Source organism: Zingiber officinale, chromosome 7B (genome assembly GCF_018446385.1).
Source record: "Zingiber officinale cultivar Zhangliang chromosome 7B, Zo_v1.1, whole genome shotgun sequence".
Classification (NCBI taxonomy): domain Eukaryota; kingdom Viridiplantae; phylum Streptophyta; class Magnoliopsida; order Zingiberales; family Zingiberaceae; genus Zingiber; species Zingiber officinale.
The window spans coordinates 14,476,459-14,491,198 of NC_055999.1; the positions used below are offsets into that span (position 1 = coordinate 14,476,459).

General features: G+C 38.0%; 1 protein-coding gene across 1 annotated transcript; it reads right to left on the minus strand.

The window, feature by feature from the left end:
- Nucleotides 1-912: 912 nt before the first annotated feature.
- LOC122004180 (WUSCHEL-related homeobox 9-like) lies at nucleotides 913-2,361 on the minus strand. The gene is made up of 3 exons (XM_042559104.1): nucleotides 1,687-2,361; nucleotides 995-1,230; nucleotides 913-918 (listed from the first exon to the last, which is right to left on the minus strand). Exons 1-3 carry the CDS (start codon nucleotides 2,357-2,359, stop codon nucleotides 913-915), a joined length of 915 nt encoding a protein of 304 aa, XP_042415038.1. The 5' UTR covers nucleotides 2,360-2,361.
- Between the last annotated feature and the right edge of the window lie 12,379 nt (nucleotides 2,362-14,740).

Consider the following 14,740-nt stretch of genomic DNA (forward strand, 5'->3'; position numbering starts at 1 on the left):
TTTCGGGTTGGGCATTTTCGGGTTCGGGTCGGGTTCGGGTCGGAGGGTTGGAGAGTAAAAAAGTTTCGGGTTGGGTTCGGGTTGACCTGGGTTGACTTAAATATAGGGTTTTATGGATTTTTTTGGGGTTAAATCAAATTTTATTTTAAAAATTTAGATGTGTTTATGTATATTAATATCATGTTTGTATGATAATGATGGAGTATTGAGATAAAAGTGAAGAATTATAAGGAAAATAGTCCAAAAAAGTCGTTTTGAATAGGATTTTCGGGTTATATAGGTTGGGTTCGGGTTAAGGTGTTTTGGGTTGAACTTGGGTTCGGGTTGGGTTAAAAAAAAAACTCAACCCGACCCAATCCGAACCGACCCATCCGAATTGACACCCCTAATTTATTTTACTCTACTCGACTCGATCACTGACTTGAGCATCACACGGGGGGGGGGAGGCAACGTCATTGACCCCTTTCCTAGTCGGCAACTAATGCTCTTTTCGAGACGATTGGCCATTTAGAGGCATCTTGGGAAAGCGAGGAGTTTTTATCTGATCAATATCAGAATCATCATTTTCAACCAACCATCTTCTCCATTTTCATATAGGATAACTTTCCAAATTAAGTAATTGAGTATTTAACTATCTGCATATATAATAGCTCCTATCCAAGACAATGCACAAACAAAATTTGGTTTATATCTCAAAACTCAAGGAGTAACTAACTTGAAGATGATTAATTAAGATCCAACAACTAAGACATCAGTCAATCAGTCATGTAGGATATATATACTCCATAGAAGAGTTAACATTCATGGGACTACTACAAGTTGGAAAGACACTTTTGCAAAATAAACCCATTTATGCAGTGAATCTACATTCCTGAGTGCTTCAACATAACCATGCTCCTTTCAGCTAACTAACTAAACCTGCACAAAAATTAGTATAATCAAATGATTAATTAATTAATTAAGTAGGTAGTAATGAATTAAATAAAATAAATACGAGGTAATAGGAAGCTCCATGTTGGAGAGGATGGAGGGTCACGCCCCACTCATCAGTAAGCACAGGTTGCCCGGATTGATCCAGAAGGATGGCTTCCGGCCCGAGCACCTGCCTCACATTTATTCGGCCGGCCGCCACCTCGTACACTGCCTCGCTGGTGATCACCGTCGACCAGCTGGTGCAGGGTGTTCCAGTAGTGCCGTCAAATATTCCTCCTCCAATTCCCCCCATCAACACTGTTCATTGATGCATAAATTGATGTATAGATTAAAGAAGCAGGAGGAAATGGCATGTAGATCGTGTATATATATATCTAAATCGTTTGAAATCGATCGATGCATGAAAAAGACACAGCACAATCTATAGGAGAGCAATGACACAACCATCTACTGTGTCATTCAATCCTCATCGTATTATGTATATGTGTCTGGGTGACATGACCACCTAGAGCTCTGTTCTTCCTTGTCTATTCTTTACATGAGAAAAGATTGCGTGCACGTAGTTGTTGTTCTAACAGTAAGGCAGCTCTCAATTTCAGGAGCATTATATTACCAGGTAGCTACAAAAGTTGAAGTGAGAACCCATGGAAATGCATAATGTCAAGTAGATGGGAGGGAGGATCCAAGAATAGTTATAGCTGCATCGAACCATCACTCTCAGTATGTGAGAGCTGGGCCATTAATGGCGCATACCTTGTACATCGTTGATGATAGGGCTCCCATTAAAGCAGCTGCCTACAGTAGCAGCACTAGCAGTTGGAGCAGCAGCAGCTGCTGCTGCATAAAGTTGCTGTAAATATTGCATCTTCAACTTGCACTGTTGGTGATCATCATCTTGGCCTTTCTGATCTTGATCCATGAGTAGCATCGCTGGATCGCATAGTTGTTGCGAACTGATGATCGCGGCGATGTCTTGCTCTGCCGGCGCCGCAAATGAGTTAGTCTGATTTAGGAACAAGGTCGCAGATGGCGGCCGGGGAGCAGAGTGGAATATAGTGGGGAGTGGTAAGATTTTGTTGGCGGAGTTGGTGGATTGGGCTGAGGAGGAGGAGGAGGCGGTGGGGGATGGCTTGTGCTGCCGCCGGCTGGCCGGAGTGAAGTGGTGGCGGTTGCCGTTCTTGTTCTTGGAGCGGGACTTGCGGTTCTGGAACCAGTAGAAGACGTTGGCATCGCCGACGGGCCCGAACTCCTGGAGCTGGAGTCGGATCTTGCGGATCTCGTCGCGGCTGGGGTTCACCATGCCGGAGTTGAAGATGGCTTCCAGGATCCGGATTTGCTCCGGCTTCGGGTTCCACCTCGGCTTCGGATCCGGGATCCTCTCCTCGCAGCCTACACCACCAAGCAACCATGCAATCATCACCATCATCAGTTCTCGAAACTGAACTGAGATGACGACTGACCTGGATTTTTCTGGTGAAAGACGTGATCATGTTGCCATTGGTTGCTGCAGGGCTTGGACTTGAACATGCTCGTCCAGTGCTTGTTGGATGAGGCCATGATGATGATGATGGTGGCGGCGGTGGCGGTGGTGGTGGTGGTGCAGAGAGGAGTGATTTATAATGGAAACAGTCGTCACTCCTTTATATCCGTGTGATGTGCATGTACATGTCGAATTCCTTTCCTATAACAGCCACCACCTACTACTCTGCTCGATTTATCACATCTATCTATAAATTAAAAATGCTGAATCAAAAGGAACAGCACTAGTCCTCTCTGCTCATTTATATATCTTCAGTAAAATATAACAAAAGGCTATACTGTACATGACTTGTGATACTGAAAGTTACTGAAAGATGTGGCTACACAAGAACTTAGGAAAGAGTCACGAAGGGGAGATGAATTACTATTGCAAGCATTTGGTCATAGATTTTGATAAATTTTATGGTGAAAAGGTAGTTTACAGATGAGGTCTTTTCTTTTTATGAAAGATTCAATTTGAAAGTGGAGATATAGATTTATGTTGTGAAGTGTAGTTTGGAGGAGGAGAAATGAATGGGAAGAGTTAAAGTGTGGGATTATTCTAATGGAGGAGGTTGTTGTGGAGGAATGAATGCGTAAGGGGAGAGAAAGGGGGATTAAAATTAAGCACAAAAGGTGGAGTTGATTGGGAAATGAGTTGGGAGTAATTGCATGGGTTGAATTGGGTTACTTGGGTCATTGGGTGAGATGGGATGAATATTGGATTGACTCGAGGGGTCTTCACCCTTTTGCCTTCTCTATGTCTCTCTAATTACTTCTCATTCAAACTTGCAAATATTTATGATTAGGCAATAAAGGCTTCATTGCTTTCTATGGCTTGGCTTCACATAAACAAGTACAAGAACAACAAAATCTGGAGGGATGGTGTAATGGCTCTCTAATGGATAATTAAGAGATTAAAATTAGAGTCTCAATTGTGGTGTATAATAGGAGATTTTTTCTTAGTGAGAAGTGGGTCGAAGATGTTACCATCTAGATAGACTTGTATGAGTGTTTCCTGATTTATCCTAGTGGTCAGTGAAAAATTTTCATAAAACTAGACTGGACACCTCTAGAAGAGCATTGCTAAATGGTCAGAATCTGGTCAACCATATCAATATATACATGCATGCATATACATGAGCATTTTAGTAATATCATATGTATATATTAATAGGTAATGTTAAATGGCCAGAATCTGATCAGCCAGAATATAGCATGCATATATATAAATGGGCATTTTAATAATATCACATGTATATATTAATTACATGCATGTACATGCATGCATTATAATTGAGGGATAGAAATTCTAGCTCGCCAGATTCTTACCAACAAGATTTACTGTATATTAATTATATGCATGTACATGCATGTATTATAATTGAGAAGATAGAGATTTCTAGCTGGCTATATTCTAGCCAACAAAATTTATTGCCTCTAGAATTAGTCATTTCGAAGAGCTTAATACTTGGATTATCAAAAAAAATATAAATCTCCATAAATGTTTTCCGATTTACCAATGATTAATAAAAAACTTCTGTAAAATTAGACCAGTCACCTCTAAAATTAGTCACTTTGAAAAATTAGATAGCTTGATCAGTAAAAGAAAAAAAAAAGAAAATACATTTAAAGTATCTTACCAGGAAAAACTCAATATGCTTTCGAAATAAAAACAAATCAATCTTAAATGCACAAACAAAATAATCATGCAAATAGAAATGGGATATAAGAATTATTTATTCAAAAGATTTTTTTTAAAATTTACTCATTATTTAAAATTCCTTTTCCGTATTAACTAATGTTAAAAAAGGAAAATAAGAGGACATGATTTTTATTTTAAATTGGATATTTAAATGAGACACATGATTCAATTTAGTGTTTCTATATCTATTTATATATATATGGTACGGATTGTTTTAATAAGATCAAGATGATATGATTTCAATTCTACGAATAAGCATGTCTCACGTTCATTATTCGAATGCAATTAAAAACTTTTATGCAATCAGATATTTTCTTCCTAATGATTTAATTTGTCGAGGAATGACAAAAGGCTTATATATTTAGTAAAATATTTTTTTTACTTAGTTAATATAAGGGTAATTAAATTAAATTGAGCAAATATCTATGTTAATATATGATTTAAATGTTTCTCTAGATTAGTTGTATGACATTTTAATGGAGTTTCCATCATCAAAGGCAAAAAAGAAGAGAGAGACATGCGATTAAAAAATAATCAAATTGATAATGTAAACGCAACAAAATTAAGATGTGCAGCCGAACAACAGACTGTTTTGGCCATTGATCGCCTTCACAAACCTTCTACACAAAATTGTTGTCGGCTGTTATAACTCAGAATGCTCACAAAGGCAGGCACCTTTGAGCTGCTGAAAGATCATATATATATATATATATATATATGGTATTGTTAAATGGTCAGAATCTGGTCAGCTAGAATATATGAATGCATGCATATGTATGGGTATTTTAGTAATTTCATATGGTCATATTAATTATATGCATGTCCATGCATGTATTTTAATTGGGAGATAGAGATTTCTAACTGGCCAGATTCTGACCAACAAGATTTACTCTTTTATATATATATATATATATATATATATATATATATATATATATGATCTCCATGAAACAAGAGTTTTCAGATGAATCTGACACCAATATAATTGGTCCTGATGCAAGTCTGTTTACAGTACTGTGTGGTTAAATACCCTGAAACTAACTAGTGTTTAATTAATTCCCATTATCCAACAAATAAAGGAATTCATGGTTACATGTCTGAGTGAACGCAGGCCTGCCTGTCCTTTTGCATCACATAAGAAAGGTTTCTTCCATACGTCATACGTTGTTCAACAAGCCAAAAGTAACTTTTGGAGATCATGCATGACTGTTTGTCAATCCAATGAGCTTCCATGACGATTCACCCCCTCGTGAGGGCTAATCATGACTCCAATGCGACGATATATGGCTTGTGCGCGAGCGACCCGTGAGAGGCTCTGACGGAGCCAGATTCGCCCATCACCACCACCACCACCACCAAACAACTACTGGATCCTCCTCCCGATGAGGTGCAATTTATGGACACAATGCAGGAAAAAACACTAAAAAACCAAGAGGAAGGCAATAAATACAATAAATGGCCTTGAATGAGCCATGTACGGTTGGGCGCAAATCCCATCAAAAGTAGCCATGCATGCATGCATGCTCTTCCTCTAGCTCTGCAAATTAAACTGAAGTCGTCGACATGGGAACGTGGACAGTTTGTATATATATCACAAAGAAAAAGAGAGAGGAATTGTAAGGCTGCTCCGTTTCCTCTCTCTCTCTGCATCTTTCTCCGTACCCATAAAGCGGGCGAAGCCCTGCTACTGGCTTTCTAAACTGAAACGGTCGGGGCTTGCTTTACTGATCCATGCCCTCCCTATTTAAAGCGCCTGTGCCGGCAATCTTCACTCTGCGAATATGGCAACGTTATTTACTGCCGATTCATTTTTATTGAAGGATCGATATGATGCAGATAAACTATTTGCTCAGAGCTAGCCTTCGGCGCGCGGCAGGAAGGATCGGTATGCTGGCATGGCTGGCTGTAGGCCTCCATCAATTCGAACAGACAAAATACATAATTATGGAAATATATATAGCTAGAAAATTTGTTTCGCCTTCAACGTTTTATTGATCATCCTTTTAATTTCCCCAACGCCTCAAGTGTTGGTGTTATCAAAGCCAGAAGAAACACTGGCAAATAAGACTGAAAAGAGGCCAATTAGGAAGACTAAAAACCTCAAAGAAGATGATGATCAGCTGATGCAGCATGGACTCTGGAGAGACTTTTACCATTTCTTGGTTCTTTGCAGTTTCTTGGCACTGCATTTCTAGACGTGTATGCGCTTGGACTAAGTTTCTAGGTTTGGGCTGCATGTTCTTATGATTTCATTCTAGATTTTTGGAACTTATTTGGTAGCATATCTAAATTACAGCATCTCCCATGGTAGGAACTATCAGAGAGGTTTTTGTGGTCCCATAATATCACATCAATACCAAATCAAAAATAAAAAATCTTACTAAAAAAAACATGCACTTCTTCACGAGTTACTCGATCTATCTTATAAATCATTCTTTAAATATAGTATAAGATAATTTAATAGATCATAATTAATAAATTAATTTTTTATTGATCACAATCATAACGTGCCTATGTTCAACCAAGTCAATTCGAACATGATGATATAGTTGACTATCGCGTAGCTCATAATTTTTCTAGAGATATTTTGAAATTCTGGGATGGATTCCTAAAATATTTGTAATATTAGAATCTCCTACATCATCATAGGATCAATTGACTACTAAATTCACTTATTCTTAATAATTATGATGTACAAAATAATGTATATATACATGATGTCCTTTAAATTATCTTTGCACCACTGATCATTATCTATCAAGATTGGACCATCCCAAATACCCGTTCAACATCCTTTATCACAGTCTTCTATCATTCCTAATTAAACATCTTTCTTTTATGATCCTAGGAGCACGAAAAGCTCTTAACGAAAGTAACTCATCTTTTTGGCAAAGTAGCCCTAGGGTGGTCAAGATGGGGCCGATACACAGGGTCCCAACTCTGGCAGGACCCACCTTTTTTTTATATAATTTTTTAATATTTTTTTTAAAGTAAAGGCTAACCAAATGAAAATAAAAATAAAAAGGTGGGTCGGCACTTGAATCAGACATTGATAGAAGTTAAGCATTCAATGATCATTGTTTCAATAACTCGTAGATATTCATCGTAATGATCAATAGGAACCCATATGTCAATTGAAGGATAATAGTCACGCATTTTTGAAGTGGCGAGTGGTGACAAACCTTTTTTCTCATGACACTAACCTTCCATTGAAAATATTTAGAATAGTTTTTCAAGGCAACAATTATATGAAGGAATAACCCTCTTTGTATTCGGAATCAACGTCGGAATATATCATCGGGATATATCGGCTCATTAGAGAAGTAATTATTGACAAGACAAACGTGTACGACTTCACGATCTCTGTTCAAATACCTTTCCATCTATGTTCTGCCAAAAGAACGTCAAGCTCTTTGGCATATCATTTATCATTGCTCATATAGTCGAAGCATTATTTGTTTATCTATATCCTCCGCATCTTTTGTCAATTCATTTCTTTAAAATTCCTAGATCATAAACTAGCTAGATCAGTCTAGATTTTTAGAAATTTGAAATAAATGAAAATATTTGCATGGTTGAGAATACAATGTTTATAGAATAGAGAATTCTAGTTTCCTTACTGGTATATATAGGCTAGTTTGTAACGATTAATTTGTAACTATTATTTTGTAACGACTATTTAAAATAAATAAAAAATAGCCATTGAATGACTAATATTTAATTGTTGAACAACCGATTATTTTTTATATTTTATTAATTTTATTGATTTTTTAAAATAAAAATTAAAATTATAAAAACCTTAATTAAAAAGAGCTATCTCCCATCTGACATGTGAGAGCATATGGATGCTCATAACCCCACATATTGACACAGTTGATATTTACATGAATGGTTGATCTAATAAGTTTTGAAGTAATTCCTAACGATATAACATATCTCATTGGATGTCTAACCTTTCCCATATAAATGACCACTATACTAGGATAAATAACTCTATAATTTACCCCTTTTAAAAAATATGGAGTTGTCTTAGAGTACCATTAAGGTGGGTGATGACTTCGTATTTTTCTCCAACATCCGGATGTTGGATATTTTAAATAATTGAAAAAGGCTTGAAAAAAAAGTCACAACTTTTGGAGAAAGTCACAACCTTTGGTCCTTTTCAATGTGCTTAGTTCTCTATAAAAGAGGCTAAGTTAGATAGAAAATAAACACACATTCTTACTCCCCTTTTCCTTGTTTTCTATATTGTCTTACTTAGTGCAAAGTAAAGTCAATTAGCTTCATCTAATCCTAAAGGATATTCGGTCTTTGTGGTGTAGACCAAATAAAGCCTTAAGGATAGTGTTTGAAACACGATTTGGAGTTCAAGATTGGTCTTATCTTTGAGCACTAGCCTCCTATAACACCAAGAGTTTTAAGGCCTTATGCTACCATCCAAAATGGCTAGTGTTGTGAAAGACCTAACATCCAGTATAGTAAAGTTCGATAGGTTTGATGACAGCAACTTCATCCATTGGAAGAAGAGAGTTCATTTTCTCTTGGTGGCCCTAAAGGTGATTTATGTGCTCAACACCCCAAAGCCAACACATGAAGGAGAGGAGAATGAGACATTGGATAAGCTCCATGAAAAATAGAAGTGAGAGACGAACGATGAAATCTGTAGAGGTCACATCCTCAATGCCATGGGGGATAACCTGTTTGACATCTATCATACGGTAGGAACCTCCAAGGAGATGTGGGAAAAACTTAAGGCAAGGTACACGAGAGAAGACTCCACAAGTAAAAAATTTCTTGCCTCAACATTCTTTAATTATAAAATAATGGACAATAGGCCCATCATGCAACAATTCACTAAATTAGAAAGAATGATAAATCATTTTTCTCAACATAATTTGGTTATGGATGAGACAATAATTGTCAGTACTTTGATTGATAAACTTCCCCCTTTTGGAAAGACTTCAAGAGAGATCTCAAACATAAAAAAGAAGAGATCTCACTTGAAAGTCTAGCTAATTCTCTTTGTATTGAAGAAGAATTGAGAAGGCAAGAAACCTCTCAATCAAAGGAGGATGATAAAGGCAAGGAGTCAACCACCAAGGTGAATGTCATAGAAGAAAGCCAAAATATCAAATTCAAGAAGAAGACTTTTTATGGTAAGGGCAATGGCAAAATCAAGAAAAAAGGGCAAGTGCTATCATTGCAAGGAGGGACACTACAAGTATGAGTGTTGTCTTCTCAAGGAGAATGGAAATGCTCCAAACTTCCATAACAAAGGCAATGATAAGAAGACACTTGTAGCCAGGATCACTAAAATCAACATGGTTAATGAAGAATTCACTTGGTGGGTTGACTCGGGAGCCACCCGACACATATGCAAGAATAAGGGCTTCTTCAAGTCCTTGAAGAAAATTGAAGATCCTAACTCCGTTGTCTATATGGGGAACTCCTCAACAATACCCATCAAGGGCATAAGGGAGATGAATCTAAAATTTACTTTGGGAAAAGTTATAACTTTAACCAATGTATTTTTTGTTCCCTAAGTTAGGAAAAATCTGTTATCAAGTAGTCTTTTGAACAAGTTTAGGTTCAAACTAGTTTTTGAGGCTAATAAGTTTGTGCTTTCCAAGGGTGGGATGTTTGTTGGAAAGGGTTATCTTTGTAAGCTAAATACTATGTCAATCAATAAGAATGCATCATTTGCTTACTTGACTGAGTCTTCAACTGTTTTATGACATTCTAGATTAGGCCATGTTCATTACAAAGAATCTATGATATAATTAAATTAGATATTTTGCTTAAATGTGCACAAAATGATGATGAAAAATGCAACACTTGTATGATTAATAAAATAACCAAAAAGTCTTTTCCACAAATTGAAAGGAAACCCAATAAGTCGGAATTAATGCATAGTGATTTATGTGATTTGCATACTAACTCCAAGTTTAGGAGGAAATAAATATTTTGTGACATTTATAGATGATCGCACAAGATTTTGTTATGTTTATTTATTACACTTTAAAGATCAAGCATTACAAAGGTTTAAGTCTTATAAACAAGAAGTTGAACTTGCAAGTGACATTTCTATAAAAAGTCTAAGGACTAATAGAGGTGAAGAATATTATGATAAAGATCAGAATATTATTATAAAGATTTCCTTAAGTCAATGGTGTCAAACATGAATTAACTGCACCTTATACAACACAACAAAATAGTATGGCTGAAAGGAAAAATAGGGTGTTAATGGAAATGGTTAATTCCATGATGACTAATGTAAGTCTAATCAAGGATTTTGGGGTGAAGCTATACTTATAGCTTGTTATATACTCAATAGAGTATCAAATAAAATAAGGTCAATAACCCCTTATGAACTTTGGCACAAAAAGAAGCCTAACCTCAAACATTTAAGAGGGTGGGGTTGTAGAGCCATTGTGAGGCTTCCTGAACCCAAAAAGAAAAAATTAGGAGAAAGAGGTGTAGAGTGCATCTTTATAGGCTATGCACAAAATAGAAAAGCATATTGGTTCATGGTAATTGGATACAATGATTTTATAGGAATCAACACTATCATAGAATCAAGAGATGCAATCTTTGATGAACAAAGATTCAATTCCATTTCCAAGAATATAAATAATGACTTGAGAAATGATAATGTTGCTAACTCAAATGGCCAAAATGAGATCATTGAAATAAGAAGAAGCAAAAGGGTAAAGAAGGTCAAATCATTTGGCTTAGATTTTGTTACTTGTCTTGTTGAAGGTATAATAAATGAACTAAGTAACAAAATAACCTTCTATTTTAATACAGACGATGATCCTAGAATATATGATGAAGCTATGAAATCACAAGATGCGTCATTTTAGAAAAAGACAATCAATGATGAAATAGACTCAATATTGTCAAATAATACTTGGGTTCTAGTGAATTTGCCTCCCGGTTCCAAGCCAATAGCTTGTAAATGGATTTTCAAAAAGAAATTGAAAGTTGACGAAATTATAAACAAATACAAGACCAGATTGGTTGCTAAAGGCTATATCAAAAAATAAGGCCTTGATTATTTTGATACATACTTACTAGTTGCAAGGATAACTACCATAAGGGTACTACTTGTAATTGCATCAATCCAAAAATGGGTAATCCACCAAATGGATGTTAAAACTATATTTTTGAATTGTGAATTAGATGAAGAGGTGTATATGAAACAACCTGAAGGGTTTGTGGCACCTGGACAAGAGCACAAAGTGTGTAAACTTGTGAAGTCATTGTATGGACTAAAACAAGCTCCAAAGCAATGACATCAAAAATTTGATCAAGTAATACTTGCTAGTGGATTCAAAATTAATGAATCAGATAAATGCATATACAACAAGTATTTAAATGACAAAGGTGTCATAATATGTTTGTACGTGGATGACGTGTTGATCTTTAGTTCAGACTTAGAACAAGTCTTAGAAATCAAAAAGTTGCTATCAAGCAAGTTTGATATGAAAGATATGAGTGAAATTGATATCATCCTAGGCATAAAGATCAAAAGAGAACAAGGATTAATTCTACTCTTGCAGTCTCATTATATTGAGAAGGTTCTCAAAAGGTTCAATCACTATAATTGTAAACCAGCTTTAACTCCCTTAGACCCTAAAATTGACCATGTCAAGAATGAGGATTCAACAGTGTCACAGTTGGAATATTTACAAGTGATAGGAAGTTTGATATATGTCATGACTTGTACACGTATAGATATTGCTTATACAGTATGAATGTTAAGTAGGTATACAAGTAACCTCAGCAAACAACATTGGTTGAGTGTTATAAGAATTCTGAGATATTTCAAGAACACAATAAATTATAGTCTGAGCTATAAGGGAGATCCTTCAGTATTTGAAGGATACTCATATGCTAGTTGGATAACGAATAAAGATTATCACTCTTCAACAAGGGCTTGGATTTTTACTCTACGTGGTGAGCTGTTTCCTAGGCATCCAAGAAACAAACATGCATAACCGACTCCACCATGACAGCTGAGTTTGTAGTGTTGGTACCCCAAAGTTGTTTTGATGTGTTAAAACAAGTTAAGTTAGGTCATGTTGTGTTTAACCTTGTGTCTAAGTGTGCAGGAGCTTAAGAGTACAAGAAGTCGAGCAAAAGACGTAGCTAACGAGAAGGACTGCACGGGAGAGAGCCGACGGGCTTGGTGCGTCTGAGGGACGAGGTGCTACGGAAGAGTACGCGGGCGGACAAGAAGACGTGTGACGTTTCTGAGGGACGAGAAGTCGGAGCGGAAGGTTGCTCGAGAAGGCCAGAAGTTAGGTTCGGATAAACCCTATTCCGGATGGCCGAAATCACTCAAGCGAGTGGAGCCGGAGCAGAAGACCCAGACCGAGGCGAGCAGAACCGGAGCAGAGGGTCTAGACCAAAAAAGTCAACCAAGTTGACTTTGTTGGTCCGAGCGCCCGGAACTCAAATATTATCATATTTGATGTGAACTTTGACCGACACATTGGGGATATAATTCTATCCCACTCCAGGCACCTGGAATCCTTCCAGGTGCCCCGATCATGGCTATAAATATAGCCTTAGTCCAGAAGCTAAAGAATAACAATCATCTTAATAAACAACACTTGTGCACTTCTCTTTGTTAGTTTAGCTTCTCATTTTCTGTGCTAACACTGCTGTAAAGAGGCTTCTCTGCCTGAAGGAGAAAGTAGTGTGATTCATTTCCTTGGATTAACAACCTCCCCGGTTGTAACCAAGTAAAAACTCTCTGAGCCTCTGTCTGTTTGATTTCTTTATTATTTTATGCAAGTGTTCATTATTTAAGTTAGTTGTCTGAGAAGGGTTCATTTATTTATTTGTGCAGGGATATTCAACCCTCTTCTAGCCGGCCAACGATCCTAAAAAGTGGTATCAGAGCCAGGATGCTTCAGGAGGACTAATTGTCGATCGAAGCATCGAATAAATGGTCGGACCAAGCATATACCCACCGAAGTTCGAGGGGGAGTTCGCTAGCTGGAAAAAATGAATGCAGATATTCTTTAAAACCGACTTTGAATTACTTTTCATAATGAAGTTTGGTTTTGTAGCACTCGAGGGTAAGAAAGAATATTAGTGGGCGAAGAAGGAGCAGGCCGACTACGTGGCAAACGGTAAAGCAGAATTCCATCTGCTGAGCGCCCTTCCGCCACAAGAAGTCAACCAGATCGACACCTACAACTTAGCAAAGGAGCTTTGGAAGAAGTTTCTTGAGCTACACGAAGGGACGTCCAAATCCAAGCTCGCGAGACGGGACTTACTTCGCAACCAGCTCACCAACCTACGATTTGAAGAAGATGAAACGATTGTACAACTTCACTCGAGGATTAAGGAGCTCATCACCAGACTTTCAAATATCAGAGAAAAGGTAAGCAACCAAGATTCGCGAAGGTACACTCTTAATGCATTCCCTAGAAATACAAAATGGGCATCACTAGTAGATGTCTTCTATATCTCTAAGGACTTAGAATCTATTACCTTAGAAGAATTCTTTTCAACTTTTGAAGTGCATGAATCTAGATGTGCAGGTACGAAGTGTTGGTGTGTTTAGCACTAACAGTCTAACTCAGGCTTTGATGAATGACAAATTAGGTTAAGTTAGGTTTGTCGTTGTCTAACACTCTGATCGAGTGTGCAGGAGAAGTCCAGACAGGTCGACGGGCTGATCGGATGTCTGGCACGAAGCCCAGCTAGGTCAACGGGCCGACCGGATAGCTGGCGAGAAGACCAAGCGGGTCGACGGGCTGACCAGACGCTTGGCACGAAGTCCAGCTAGGTCGACGGGATGACCGGATAGTTGGCGAGAAGTCCAGACGGGTCGAAGGGCTGACCGGACGTTTGGCAGGTGAGTAAAGGTAAGTCACTGGAAGGGAGTGACTGTGAGGACGCATTCCTGGGAAGGGAACTTAGGCGCCGATCCGACTTAGAACCATTTCGGAACTCTAAATCGAGATCTTGACTAGATTCCGGTCTCGGAAAGACTGAATCTAATTGTCATACTCTAAACTGTGCTAACACTTTGTTTTGCAGGATATACATTGCCTCGGACTAACCTTGTCTTGCAGGAAAAGGAGCTTCTGGAGAAAGGGGGTCCGGACGCCCGGAAGGGATTCGAGCGCCCGGAGGCAAGTTTTATCCAAGACGTGGCGTCGACACGTGGAGCTCGCTGGTTGGGACTGCTACGTCACACCAGGGCGCTCGGAAGGGATCCAGGCGCCCCGAACATCCTATAAAAGGAGGGTCAAAGGCGGAGCTCATTACAAACAACTCAGAATTGACGATCTGCTCTCCTGTGCTCCTGCGACGTTGCGAAGATACTCCGACCACGCGCTACTTTTGTTGTTCTTCTTTTGCTGTCGGTATTATTTTTAATTTACTTAGCATTCTTGTACTCAATTTGTATTCAGACTTTCAAATTGCTAGTAATTGCCCATCGAAAGCACCCTCGTGTGCGGGCCTTGGAGTAGGAGTCGCAAAAGGCTCCGAACCAAGTAAATCCTTGTGTTCCCTTTGGCTTGTCTTTTGTCTTCCCACTGCGCTTACTCTTTATGAACG